This window comes from Falco cherrug, chromosome 7, assembly GCF_023634085.1.
Source record: "Falco cherrug isolate bFalChe1 chromosome 7, bFalChe1.pri, whole genome shotgun sequence".
NCBI classification, from domain to species: domain Eukaryota; kingdom Metazoa; phylum Chordata; class Aves; order Falconiformes; family Falconidae; genus Falco; species Falco cherrug.
In genome coordinates this window covers 17,665,885-17,680,832 of record NC_073703.1, presented here as the reverse complement: position 1 = coordinate 17,680,832, position 14,948 = coordinate 17,665,885, and the positions used below count along the sequence as shown (strand labels likewise).

Here is a 14,948-nt window from a genome sequence, read left to right as displayed (position 1 = left end):
GCACTTACTGAAAGCTCTTTGCAGCAACCAGTGTAACCTACCTGCTGTCCTGAAATATCTACACTACAATATTTTTAAGAACGTGGAGGTCTAATTGTAATAATACCCTGCTCTCTGCAACATATCTAGATTAAAGGGCAACTGTGGAAAAGAATGGATTCACAATAACATCATGCATCTTTAAAAATTTATTTATTATATACTATACATCATATATTTTATATGATATATAGCATACAATAAATATTACAAATTGGATGGATAGAAATGTTGCTCTTTGCAAAACTATAAAAAACCGCATTTCATGTCTTAAGACAATCTATCAGCCACTGTAGGCCCCTTGCACTGTAACATGCACGCTTAACACTCCGAAGGTTATAACGCCAGAACAGTTTACAAAGGACCATGGCTCCAACATTATTGCTTACAAGGTTTTGAATTCAAATCTACTTGCTAAACAAAGAAGAAACAATGATGTTTTAGACCAGTCATGTACAGCTCCAGTAAGGTAAATCAATTTTCTGACCCAATGAGCAGAAGGGTAGTTCTCCCTAACACTGTCTCACAGGCTGTTTCCTAATGTAAGGACACAGCAGTCAAGATCACTGTATGTCCCACACGCTTTGTCTCCTGCATATCACACTGGGACTCTGCGCTTACCTTTGCCACAGGAGAGACATCTTAAGGTTATGATAGATACTTCCATGAAAACATCAGTGCAATGATAAAGCAGCAAAGACAGCAAATCAGCCGTGAAGAATTATCAGAACAGAGCACGCAACAAAGAACATCCTTATTCTACTTTCTCTCTCCGTGGGTGATCGTATTTTGAACATTATGTCCAAATCTGGACCCTCCCCTTCTCCTCATCCTGAAAATAATATAGCAGAACTGGAAAATGCTCAGAAAAGGTCAGCAAGGTTTATGGAAGATACAGAATTATTTCCATTAAAGGAACAAATATATGAGCTAAAGTTTATATAGTTTATAAACTTTTCCTTGGCTAGAAGTTTATCAAGACATCTGCTTTGCTCACTATCAGAGACAGGATGATAAGCCAGATGAATCTTTCATCTCACGTAGCATGGCCAGTCTCATGCTCTTAATCTTTTGGCCACAATGTGATCAGAAATGAAAGATGAAACAGGGGAAGGATGGAAATGAAATGCAGTAGTGAGGACATTCAGAGGACATTCACTATTAGAATATTCTGTTTGGAAACAGAAGTCTATTTACAGCACGGATGAATACATGCATGATCACGTTAACCTAGATAGAAAGGAGGTTGAAGTACTTTGGCTTCAGCTCAAGTGTGTAATCAGGAGGCCACATGGTTTTGCATTCCTGAATTGATGCCTGTCCTGTGATTGCTGTACTACTAATTACCCCATAATCATCAACCTACAGGAAGTATGTCACAAACTCAGATGCAGAAATCTCTGTGTGTGGATTTCTCAGAATTGTCAGTGTTTCCATTTCACTCGATTCTAAGTCAATGTTTAGTGGCCATCACTCTGGAGCTGTATTATGGAAGGTCAGATTTCAATGTGCAATTGCTTTTGCCAGTATTCAGACACAAATTGGACTCGAAGCAACTGCACACAAATGGTGAATGATCAATAAATAAAGGAAACTGTTTGCAAAGAGCTATAAATCCGAACTACTTTTAAAAACATGTTTACAACTAAAGGGGCTGGATTGTGAATTAACTGCAATCTCAAAAAATATTGATTAGACTTTCATTGTTTATGAGAATCTTTATTTAAGCTTTGGGTAAAGTTCAGGGGTTTTTTGCTCATTGTTTTTAATTAATAACTAATCTTTACCAGCATTCAGATTTCAGCACTGAAAAGTCTTCAGTCTTCTTGAGATCTAACATTAACTGACAACAGTTCACTGCTATGCACCTAGGGTTAACATAAACAGTTGAAGAGTATAAGGCTTTGGATAGCAAACCAGTTTGTTTGTTCATCTCTTCTGATAACAACACTACCACCCTTCCTTACTTCAAGGTTGAAGCTCTACAGCTTTCCCTACTTTCCCTTTTACCAGCTCCGTGCTGCCACTGGATGATGAGCTATTCTCTTGACTTTCTACCTAGCGTACTCAAACAAGCTTCTAACAAGCAATTTTATCTGTAAGAATTGGTCTGTCTCTGATAGGGAAGTCTCAGCATGGGGTTTGGAATATCACAGCAAAAATGCATCTTTCTGCTGTTCTAAAGTACCTTATCAAAGGTTTTTCTATTACAGTGGCTGACATGCTGCCCATCAAAAACAATGCTACTGCATAAGGATAGGTCTCTAAGTACCCTCCGCATGCCAGATCTGAAGACATTAGAACCTTTTCAGTGCATCTACAGCAGTATGTGAATATAACAAAGAGCCTCACAACAAATATTACTTGGCACTGAAATTTGCATGCCTGAAAAATAGGACTCCCTGGTATAAACAGCTTTCACTACTGCACATACTTCATGATTCAATTCTTATAGTATTTGTATAAGAAATTAATAATCTACTAATCCTTTGTCATTTTTTATTAACGAAAAAGAAGTACATCCCAAATGGAAAAGTGACCAGGGACTCACAGATGGGTACTGCAAGACTGAGCCAGCTCTCAAAGTGTACGTCCATCCACATGCATCTACAGCATAATCTACAGCATCGTGTTAATACCGAAACTCTGATTCCCAAAAGCTAGGCTATCGTACGTTACTGACCTGACCTACGGTGCTATATGTCTACGCAGAGATAAATTGCAAGGGAAGAGCACTGTGCTGCTACAGCTGTATAACACCTGGTTCTAGAACTAGTTATTGTGTTGTTAGTTCCTGGTCTTCTGCACCATGCTTCACTGTGACAACACACAGAGCTAAGTATCAGACAGAAGGAAAAGGTCTCCAAAATCAGGTTTCAACACTATTCTGCTGAGCAGGTGTCAAATATAGAGTATCCCAGTGTTTTTCTCCAGTATACTGGTGGTATCAGTCATGAAAGGATTTGTAGTGATCAAGAGCTCTTCAGAGAACAGGAAGTTTGATTTGCATTTTATTGATTTCACTCAGTGGAGAAGACTGCAAAAAGAATTATTGAAGGGACTTCGGTCATTTTGAGTGTCAGCCAAGTTTTCAAAATCTTTTTGTTGTCTTAAGAAAACAGAAACAGTGACGTATTTGTAAATTAAGTCAGAAGGTTATCAAAGTGCTTCCTAAACTACTAGTTCAAGGCATTCTTTTTTTAATATAAAGCAGCTAGCTCCCAATTCAGATCAGTGTTAATTAAAAAGAGAAAATACTGCATCTGCTGCATAAGGAATCAGGTAATTCCTCATCAGAGTGCTTTGTCTCAAATAATGAGGACATTGTCAGTATATGTGTCAGTAAGACCGTCAAGTAAAACACATGTTTTATCATCTGTAGTACTCATTTGCTTTATGTCATCAGCTGTTCTTTGTATTCTGGTACGAGACTGTTGTATGACGTTTTGCATACTGTTAACATTTACCATGCTTCACTCCAGGAAATATTGCTGTTCCCCAGGGGTGACACAGTGCTGCAAGGTATTTGCTTTGTAACAGTGGTTGTCTCTCTGGCATGAAGGTAGCGAGTAATAAAGAGGCAGTGGGAATTGCTGAGCCTATTTTATGGTTCACTTCTTACTCTTCTTAACAGTGATAAATTTTCCAAAACTACAACTTAAGCACCCTCAATTTCATCATTTATTGTTCTATTTTCACCCCAAAATCAGACAATTACACACATTCAGACATTAAATATTTTCTAGAAATACTGTGGCAGGCATCTTTAACAATTTTAGGTTGAAGACAAAAAGCAAATGCAAAAGGTTACATACAGAGATAGTACATACTAATGTGCAGGAACCTACTACTGCTGGCCAGGTTGAAATACTACTCCTTAAGTAGACTGTCTACGTTCCACTTTTTCATAATATCATCCACAATATGATTCAGGCAAGAAATGAACCATGGTAAACCCCTGAACCTGCAGTGGGCCTTGGCAGGAGAACAGCTGCCAGTCTTTCCCCTGAGTAAGAGCAGGTGGTGACCTACATATGAACCATTTCTTCTTGCTTTGGGGTTGATTGACTCCAGTTCTCACTACTCACAGCTCAAATCTCAGTTGTGCAGCTAAAACACGAACCTCCTGTGCTATAGGTTCCACCAAGCTGTATACCTAGCTGTTCCTAAAATTAAATGCATACGTAGATACATTGGTAGCAAAATATAAGAGGATAATGCAGAAGGCACTTTTCTTGTACAATTCTAGAGCTGATGCAAAATTTAGGTAGCAATTTCAATTATTTTACTCATATCTATTAAAGCTATATCAGTTTGATTGTATTTCTTAGAATTGCATCTCACTTGCTGTGAAACGAAGTTTTGCTATCTGTTATTAAGATATGTGATTGTCATTTGATTACTGTTAGTGATGAGTTATTTTGAATGTGGACTAGCTATCTTAAATTTAAATTTTGCTTATTGCACATTTTCACTAAAATGTCTTGTACTTGCTAGTGATCGTAACTCCATAGACACTTGCCTGCTTCAAGTTTCTGCATACAAACTCACCTGCTGGAAATCTTGCTGAAAGAGAATAGAAAAGGCATACGAATACAGTGAAATGCAGTTAATTAACTTTTCCAGCTGAGTGAATATTTGTGGATTTTTTTATTTTTTTCAGGCCTTCGCATTACTCTATCATTAATTAAGTAGAGTTGTGTAAGAGAAAATTAATGCAATGACATTGCCCCCCAAAAAAATAAACTGGAGAGAGACATCACTTTAAACTTGTTTTACGTTCTCTACCAATTAGAAAGGCTACAATATCACTGCATTATATAATAGTTGGGTTAAAATAGATGGGTTAAACTATAAATTAAAAATAGATGGGTTAAACTATGACTTCACAGAAAACAGTGAAAATTTTAAAATACAGATAAACATTTGCATGCGTCACAATGCTTTGCAGAAGTAAGATGACTTCACTTTTAACTGTTTACTAAAACAGCTAGCATCTGCCGATAAACTCTGCAGACTTACGCGATTGTCTAGCAACAGCTCATAATATATTTAAAAGACAAGATCAAATTGCTGCAGAGTAACTGCTAGCAGGAAAACAGAACACTTCATAAGGCAAATATGTGCGATGTTTGAAGCTGCTGCTAATTTATACTGCTTCTCCATTTACAGCATCATCTGTTGGAGAATAAACATACACAAGCACTCAGAGCATGGAGTGTCTATGGGTGCTGGTGAGAAACTCTTATGTTCAAAGCTTGGCAGCTAGAGATAAGTTTTCTGATGTGACAGGAATCCAACATTAGAAAATAAATTCTTACTTCCAAAAACTTGAATGTATAGCATGTACTGCCTCTCCTGAAATACAGGAATTAATATTTTGGATTCCAGTGAAATGTGCTTTCAGATAAAATTTGAGGTCTTTTATCATGTAATATGACTGTTCTCATCTATTATATACTACACAGCAATTGTGTATTTGCCAGAAAAACTTAATTCACCCTTTTCAAGGCTGGAATAGTCATTGAAATACCATTTTTCAGTGTACCACCCAGAAGGCAGAAGTAAGGAACAACAGGTAATGTAATAAAGCAGTGATGCTCATTTTAGACAGTTGTATAATTTTGCAGATACAGATTTCTTAATTTTCATATTACTTACAGAATAAACTCTGGCCATATTGTAGGAAAAAAAAATCAAAAGCATTATCCAGGCTTTTGCATGGCATTTGGAATATAACAAATGCTATAATTATTTTGCATTGATAGTTCAGCCCGACAGACTAATTTTAAGAAATGTTATAGAATTTTCCTTTACTTCCTTGAAGCAATTACTAAAGGTTGGATCCAAGTATGCACCACAGGTGTTAAAATATAAGGCTGGAAAGGCAATATATTATTTTCAAAAAATTGTAATGCTTCTTTTCTAGAGCTACTGAAGTGAAATAATACATTTTTAAAATTTATTTTCCAATTACAGATCTTAAATGAACAGTAATCAATCTAATGTCATATTCCCTAAAGCCCCTGGACAATTTTACAGTTAGGTCCAATATTATGACCAAGTTGTGAATTAACATGTTCATTTTGAAACTCATTTTGTTAAACATTTTAGAGTTCATAGCCATCTGTAGGTTTATTTATGATATATTGCTCCTTCTAACATAAATGAAATGAAAATAACCTGAGTGCTTTAATATGAAGGAACACTGGAATGCTTTGTGTTTACTTATGGTAAACTAACAATAATAAATGAGCAATAGCATGAAACAAGTTCATATTGGCCTTACCTGATCAACTAACTGGAAGTAGAGGTCATAGCAATTGTCAAAAATGTATTTGTAAGTTGAGTCCAGGCAAGCTCTTACACAGTCTTTCACCACAGTACTGGCTCGAGGTGGGCTCTGCAGTTCAAGGACCTAATAAAATATTTCATAAATGGTAGACTGTCAGAATTAGATTGAACGCAAAAAATCCAAGTGTTACAATGAATAAAGTTCTGTAATACAAGATGAAAAGTGTTTAAATATAGCAATGATAAAAATATTTAAAATTGTGTTGACTTAAGGTGATCTTAGTTTAAAGATGCATTAAAACCCATATTAATTTAAGCAAGTAGATCGCATCACTAAGTTTTATTTGAAAGAAAGTATTCGTATGATGATAGAAGCATATGTGTCCAAGGGTTTTCACCTCTAGTGGAAAACCTAAAGGTTTTTCTATTATTTAGGGAATAATTAAACCATATAATTTCCTCTGAATATCAGCCAAATAGCTCTTCACTTTTTAAAGCAATAGGTTCCACTTTTTATTACACTTTAGGATACATTAATTTGAACTTCAACTTAATGGATTATTTTAATTCTTATGTAGTGCCTAATGCAGTGAAATCACATGCTTTTGTGACAAACGCTGCTTTCTGTTTCTGTATTTTCATCCAGTAATATTGATGTGTACCATTCCGTTCTAAAAATATTTTAGAAGTTGACCACCTAGATATCAACATCTGGAGTAAGTAAGGAGAGCAGAGTTATAACTACCAGGAAAACACTATTCTATGACACGTGTTCCTAAGAAGTTCAACTGAGTTTACTTTATGTGACTTGACTTTAAATTAAATAAAAAAGTATTTTTTTTGTTTCCTTCAGGAGATGTAAAAATCATTGTTAAAAATGCAAAAGACGGTTGTTTATTTTTCAAAGATAATGGCTTTTACCACATTATTAATACAAAGGATGAATAAGATGACTTTACCTCAATGATGTTCAGTAAGCTGAGAGATCTAATTTAAAACTGAATCAGATGAATCAATTAAGAGCATTAACTAGAGTATGATTTTCCTGGAAAATAAAAGGCAACAGCTGCTTTTTTTTTTTTTTTTTTTTTTTTTAAGCCATTGTGCAAATAAAGGACAATACCTTCATTCGAAAAAAAGTAATGCTGGTAAGCAGGTCCACAGTTGATTTTAGATCTTGGAGTCTTTCAGTATTACTGGCAGGAAAATTATCCTGGTGAATTAGGAAGAGAGGAATCAGGTAAAATTGGAGTTACAGGTAAGATCCTTGAACAGCTAAGAAAAAAAAAACAAACCGCTGGGAAAACAAAGATGCCGCTTGGAAGGATTAGAAATGTCCACCTGTTACCTGAAGCCTGCCTGTAAGGAAGTCAGTGATAAGCACCCCTTCAACATGAATAGGAACACCTCTGGATAATGCTCCTGTATTTGTAATATGAATGATTTAAAATACGGTGATAATTCCAAAACATTAATGGAGTACAAAACACTACAAAAAGACTGGAAAATGTTGCTAATAAAAATAATTTATGGGTTCTCCATGGTACATAAACTACTTGGAGGCACAAATGCAGTAGTAAGCTTGATGAAGAAATCTATGAAACATTTGCTATGATTTCTAGATTAACAGGAAGACTGATGGGAAGCAGCGTTACGATCATGGCTTCATACTAACACAGCCAAATATTCTCATGCTCCTATATTATCTGGATAACATCCTTCAAAATTAAAAGATCCTAGGATGAACGTATCTGCTGCACAAAGGATATGGTCTTAAAAACTGAGTATGTGCAACTTCTACTACCTCTGATACCTTAAGGTTCTTTTACCTATTCCCTTTCTCCTTCAGATTTAGAAAGCAGACCAGATGAACACAGAAATCCTTGAGTTGGAGGCTGCCATTCCTAGAAGCTGAAAGGAGAGTCATAGCTGATGGAGCCCTATATGGCGTATGTATCGTCCATTCATGATCCAGTGGAATGGAAAAGGAGAGGGAGTTCAGAATGGTATGATAACTTGCAGGTACTCAGTCCATGCTTCTTTCCTGAAAGGCTGGGTTTGGAGCATACCTCGGTGGAAAGAGCTTCCATAAGGCAGAAATGAAACTGGAATTCCTACCATGTAGAAAAATTAGGAGTGAAGTCTCTTTCAAGATTCCTAGGATCTTAGCATGGAAGTTGCAGCAAAGATGTGAGTCTCTCAAAACAAATACAGCAGTAACTGTAATTTGCACCACGAGTCAGTGAAGGCAATTCCCAGATAAATTAACATAATCAAGATATGGATTAATTTAACTGAAGTTGTTGAATTGTACTCTTTCTTGAATGTCTGGTCAACCTTTGAACCATTCTTAGCTTTTGCAATGAAAAGAATAACTTTTTTTAAATTGGAAAAATATTGTTGTTACACTGCTTAAATTCTGTAAACTTTTGTTCCAAAATTTGGGGTCTTACGTCAGCACTCAATATTTTCAGCTTCTATGCCAAAAAGGGATTAATCTCTACAACTTCTTTAAGCAGATAAATCCCACAGGGATATTCACAAGAAAAAACATTTAAGTTGTCCTCTAGATAGAATATGTTACACATACCCTGTATTTAGATAAATCAATCCTCAGAGAATTGTGCAACTGATCCAGCAGTTTTATGAACTTTTCCCTCTGTAAAAAAAAAACAACAACAATATGTTGCATAAGAATTTGCAGTTCCTGTAACTGGTGGGTTTTTAGAAATCTGCTTTCCATTCGTAACTAGGAAAATTGATTGTTTTCCATTGTTTCATATAGAAGTGCTTGTCTGAGATATCTGTGTTTCAAGGAAACATTCACTTTATTTTTCATTTCTATCCTATATTGTGATTTACCTGGTACACACTCAACACTGTGCAGCTGTGCAAAACATTAGTGAGGTAACATTGACTTTCCTATGCAGCATTTTACTTTCTTAACAAATGATGCATTGTTAAATAACTCAAAATATCTAGAAACTGAAAAGCATTTCCTGATGTCTCTGACCAAAAATGCAAACCCAGCATCAATTCAGCATAAAGTCCAAAGCGTTAGGTTGTGTTAGCTAGGCTTGTTAAAGCAGATAAGCTTGTTAAATTTTTATATTTGCCTTGTAATTGCCTAAACTCTTAGAGAAAGCACTTCCCCCTTCCTTTAATGTGTAAAAAGTGATGCTCATTTACAGCAGAATTTGGTGTAAAAGTATGAATGAAAATTATGCTTCAGAAACAGTGCCTTTTGTAGGAATAAGCTAAGTAGTACTATGCAGTTAGTTTTCCCTTTCAAATGTGAAGATTAATTTGTTATCTTGACAGCTGAATGTGCAGTGAAAGTATTTTGCTATGAGACATGCAGATGAGTCATGCCATCCTCAAGTAATACTAATTAGAGTTTCCAATTAACAGTCTTCAAGTTCGAACATATTCCGTAGCCCACTGCACAGAACCGCAGTAATCCTTGCCAGCCTACATGAAAGCAGGAGGCTTGTGGAAGCAGCAAGGTCTGGAAGCTCTCAGTCTGCATGATTGTATTCACACCACCCCTGAAATACGTGCCGCACTACTATGAAAACAGAGTTCTTTGTGCACTGTCTCTCATCACTGGAGCACTAACCTACACCAAAAGGCACTAATTTGGCACAGTTCCCTGAAGGGATCAATCAAAAGGGAACTTTTTTGTCATTCTATAAATCCGTACTGAACTATTCAGCCAGTCAAATCCTTCCCAGCTGTAGCCTGAGGACTTGAATTTGAGATGTTCTTTTTGATGAATGATGTGCAGCTATCCACTAACAAATGCCCTTTTACCCAAGAGAGAAAAATAATCTAATATTTTGCCTATAAGTCAATTGTTTGAAAAAAGAGCTCCAAATCTCTATTAGTGATGCTTACTACTGTCTTTCCATCCATCTGTTGAACTCTGAATTGGATTGGAATTTGCGTCAAAGGTAAACTGGCATTAACATCAGAGAGAGGACTTAATCTCTGTCCAATCTGAGGATAAAGTAGTTCCGATCGTTAGAAAAGTGGAGAAAAAAAAGAACAGAAAATCCAGCAAAACATTCTAAATTTCAAAAGCTGGATCAAACTCAAAAGTCTAATAGACCTTGAACATTGAGAGTAGCCTTGTATCAACAGAGATGTAGAGTCATTCCATAATAAACCATTGATTAGCTTATAAAAGAAGTAGTTTATTAAATAAGAACATAGCAATATTGTGCTGCAATGGTAATACAATAATTAAATCATAAATATTCTGATAGTGCTTTTCATCTATAAAACTTTTTTACTTTATGGTAATGGAGCAATGTTAATATTCGTCTTTCAAAGCAAACTCCTAGCAGCAGGAGAGAAAGCTCCTGTTCAAGAACATGCTGTCTCCAAACTAAAGACCCAGCCCTGGGGACATTTATATGTGCGTACTTCCACCAGGTTTAACATTTAAAAGAAAAATAAATAAATTGGTATTTAGAGTAAATACTTTAAAAAAAAAATCCAAAACTGAATGGATGTGAAAACAATGACTTAATGGATTTTTAAAATTTTTTACAGACTCAATGACTTAGATTTGAAAATACATTAATATTTGTACTGCTTTAGGAGTATTTAGAACTAATGGTTGACTATTTACAGCTGTAAGCAGTAGCAGCAGATCCTAAGAACATTCAGGATTTAGCAATAATACAAAAAAAATCAATCTTTGGTATTATTACTACACAAAGTGGGTTTTATAGATACATGTTCTATCTCAAAGGTACTTGGGCATGCAATGCAAGCTAATATTTAGCTTCAACTATCTGAGACCTTGTATTAAAAAATTACGCAGGAATGCTTTACTTAATATACTGCTACAAATCCAAATTTGTTTTAGCATCCAGTGCAAATTTTCTTTACAAAACTAAACATTTATACTTTTTTCCAGGCATGGACTGAATTACTTTACTGAGCACAGTCTGATAATTGTGTTTTTGACTTCTGATGGGAAGACAAAAGCAAAACCAGAATTATGTCTTTCTTGTTTTACTACTCCAAATGTATAATTTCATAACGTTGTCTTGAAAATCCTGAAATTCATAATGTTTCTATTATTCTTAATACTGGAGAAGAGCATTATTACCTCTAACACTACTTCAAACAACTATAATTTGTATTTAATAAATTGTAATTATGTTTGATATTTTATTTTGTGTCAATAAATGATATTTTACAAAATATTATCAAGAGTTCATAGCTACTGTTAAATGAAAAAAAGCTTTAATATTGGCCATACAAATAACAGCCAAAAAAACCCCAACCAGGAATGAATGCATTTTTCAGCATTAAATTGTATTTATACCCTTATCTCTGACTGTATCACGTGTAATAGTAGTGATATGAAAGCAATCTCTTTGAATTATTGCTCTCAACTCCCCAATGAGTGTAGGTGAGCAGATTAGAATACAGAGTGAATGAATCTTATTTTTTATCATGTTCAAAGACTAGGAAGTCTACACTGTGAGATACTTACCCACAGAATGAAAGTTAGCAACAACAAAAAAAGTGCTACCACATCCTGGTATTCCTCCTACAATCTCAAATACCTACATCCAGGTTTGGACAGTGCACCATTATTTCAGCAAAAATAAGAGTCCATCATTATAGGCTGTTTTGAGAAGAAGAATAGTACTTATGGCTAAATCCATTAGGTTAATATGAGCTCACTGATGACACACCCTAAGAAAGCAAACTGCAACTGATAGTCTAGCGCAGTTAGTTTGCAAGCCCCGCTGCAATAAAACCAAAAACGGATTGTTGAAGATTTTAGTACTATGAATGTGTGCCAGTAATTTCTACACTATATGCCTTACGTTTCACTATGTAAAGAACTGAACAGTATCTTCTCCAGCTTTTATAATGACTGATTTTAGAGACTCAGGGTAAAATTTTCAAAAGCTAACAGCAACTCTTATTCTTTAAAAGACCAACTTTTAAAAAATTTTGAATTTAAAAGTTAATATGGTATCATGTATTAGAAAAAAAGAATGAGGACTAGATATGCTATTAAAAAAGTCTACTTACCCCGAAGTTAGTAGCAGCAAACCGGTCTGAAGCAGATACATTCGTTGCTGCCGTAGTATGAGCATAGAAAGCATTTATATTGGCCAACAATGTACTCATAACTGCTGGAACACCAGGGCACATATATTTAGAAGACAGACAGGAAAAGTGCCTACAATTCAAACAGATTGACAGTTATTAAAAACGGCAAAGATTCTGCTCTTCCTCTCACCACAATTTCTTTTTGGCTCCAATGATGTAGCTTTCAAGCTACCTCATGGACAACTGCACAGAAATATTTGAGGAAAATCCAGACATACTTGATATAATTGCACACTGTTATTTTCTTGTTGCACACTGTTGCAGACTGATATTTTCACATTGAACACAAAAAGATGCACATTTGCTTCTCACTCTGTTAATCCTAAATACAAAACCATGGTTTAACAATTGCTGTTAAGCAAAACATTCATTATTGAACACAAACTTAAAATCAAACGTGAACTTACAATCATAAAAGGCTGCAAGACATCTATGCTCTGGTGGAGGAGGATTTAACTGGTGCCAACAAAAAGACTCAAACCAGCATTTTAACGTGGCTTGTATTTTAGGCTACATTATTAACGAGTAGTGAGGCACCAAGCAACTGTGTTCACCTTCATTTGATTTAGGCCATATCTGAAACTGTTCCACTTTGATTCAGGCCAGTAAAATTTAGGTAATCAGTCTGTTAAACTGGAACCAGCCAAAACCAGAGCTGCAACGTAACAGCACTGTTTATCTGTTTAAAACAACAGAAGATGCCTGCTTATAACAAAGAGCTTACAACATAAAAAACATGAGATAAGATGGATAAAAGATCTAACCCATGAGAGCGAACAACATCATTGTGAAACATAAAACCTTAATTTCAAGATTTATAGTTAGGCAGGACTGGGAGGGAGATAATGGGGTAAAGAGTAATTGTATAGAGACGTGAAAGAGACTGAGGGGGACTAAGCAAAGAAGATAGTGAAAATGAATATACAGTCAAAGAGAAGACGATGAAGAAACTCCAATAACTGGAGCTCTCTGCATGTCCGAAGGCCCTGATTTTGGCAGCATGCTTCTCTTTGCTGGAGTCTCTGGCTCCTCTTGACTGTTTCTCCTTGGGAGCATAAGGCAGAGCAGTGTGCTGGGCCTGAACCACCTGGGCCCTAGTACCCATCCAAGAGAAAAATTAACACAAGGTACAACTGAACTCCATCCTGCTGAGCTTAACCCACGAACCCTCAAATGGTGCCACTGCCCAGACAATGTCCCAGCAATGTCATTCAAGATTTTTTGTATCTTGTATTTGGATTCCTGTTCCTAAAGTTATAAAAAATGAGCTCTTTATACTTTCTTGCAAGCCTGCACACAAACTCTACCTACACCATGCTTTCTGATATCCTCCTACTGTCTCGGCAGTCCTCTCAATTCCTTCATTCCGAGACTTGCCTTGTGCTCTTGTCACTGACCCTGTTCATCATATTCCTGCTTTCAGATATTTTTTCCTAGGGTGCCCCATGCCACTGACTTTGTGTATTTGCTGATGCCTTTTTTATAACCCTTTGAGGTGATCTGCGGTTTCTTGACTGCCAAACAACTCATACTTCTGCTAGCCTATAGTTTTTAAAAGGGAAATTGGGAAAATGGAGTAAGCCAGTAGAAGACAGCAGGCAAAGTCTGTCTTGCTTCTGCTTTTCCAGTTCTCCTCTCACGGTGCACAGACTCTTACTACAGAAGCTCATCTATAGATTCAGAAATAGGGCTAAAACATTGCTCTGGGCTGTCAGTACCTCACATCACTCCAAGCCCTCTCCAAGTTTCATTTACTTTGCAAACGAGACATCTAAATTGTAATGTTTACTTCAGAAACCTGTGTCAGGTCACAGATATGCTAAAAAGGAAGAAAACTGCCAAACTCCCCAGTGTCCAGGCTCAGGAATCAGTCTTCATTAACATACCTGATACCTAGCTTATCTGATACCTGAATGGTTATCAGAAATGAACACCATAAAATTATTGGCCAAACTGCTCTCCTCAACAGCCATAGTCAATGAAACAGACTAGAGAACCTCTAAGACATTTGAAATAGAATCAGCTGCTCTCTGATTATCAAGCTACTTGCTTGATAGTAAACACATCCACCTACAGTTAGGTGATCACTATGGTCACCACAGGACAAAAGTTTCAGACTCATCCTAGGTGTAAAGTGTGTTTTAATTACCACTGAGTGCTCAAAACATGTGTGTGATCCATAAATTCAACTATTTCATTCTTTTTTTCTAAAAAAAAAAAAGTAGAAGAGATGTATAACAACTGACCCTGTAATTGAAAAGTAGTTGGCTGGAAAACTTCTAAAATTGTAATTTTCTAACTCTTTTGCATCTCACTCAAAATAAATCCTCTTATAATTTAAGTCGTAACTCCCAAGAAAAAAAACAAGTCCTTCATTATGCATGTGCAAATACCTAAAGAAAATCCCAGCACATATTCATATTTTACTACTTTTAAGTATCATCCAAAGTCTCTGAAGTATTAAGGACATA

General features: G+C 35.9%; 1 protein-coding gene across 2 annotated transcripts in view; it reads right to left on the bottom strand.

Moving 5' to 3' along the window:
* The window catches only part of UNC13C (unc-13 homolog C), a 178,470-nt gene that overhangs the window by 78,976 nt on the left and 84,546 nt on the right, over positions 1 to 14,948 (bottom strand). For both annotated transcript variants that reach the window (XM_027800121.2, XM_027800123.2), the window contains exons 12-15: positions 12,397 to 12,547; positions 8,924 to 8,992; positions 7,457 to 7,546; positions 6,329 to 6,457 (exon numbers count right to left, since the gene is read on the bottom strand). In XM_027800121.2, the coding sequence (XP_027655922.2) occupies positions 6,329 to 6,457; positions 7,457 to 7,546; positions 8,924 to 8,992; positions 12,397 to 12,547 (439 nt within the window). The remainder of the gene's footprint in view (positions 1 to 6,328; positions 6,458 to 7,456; positions 7,547 to 8,923; positions 8,993 to 12,396; positions 12,548 to 14,948) is intronic.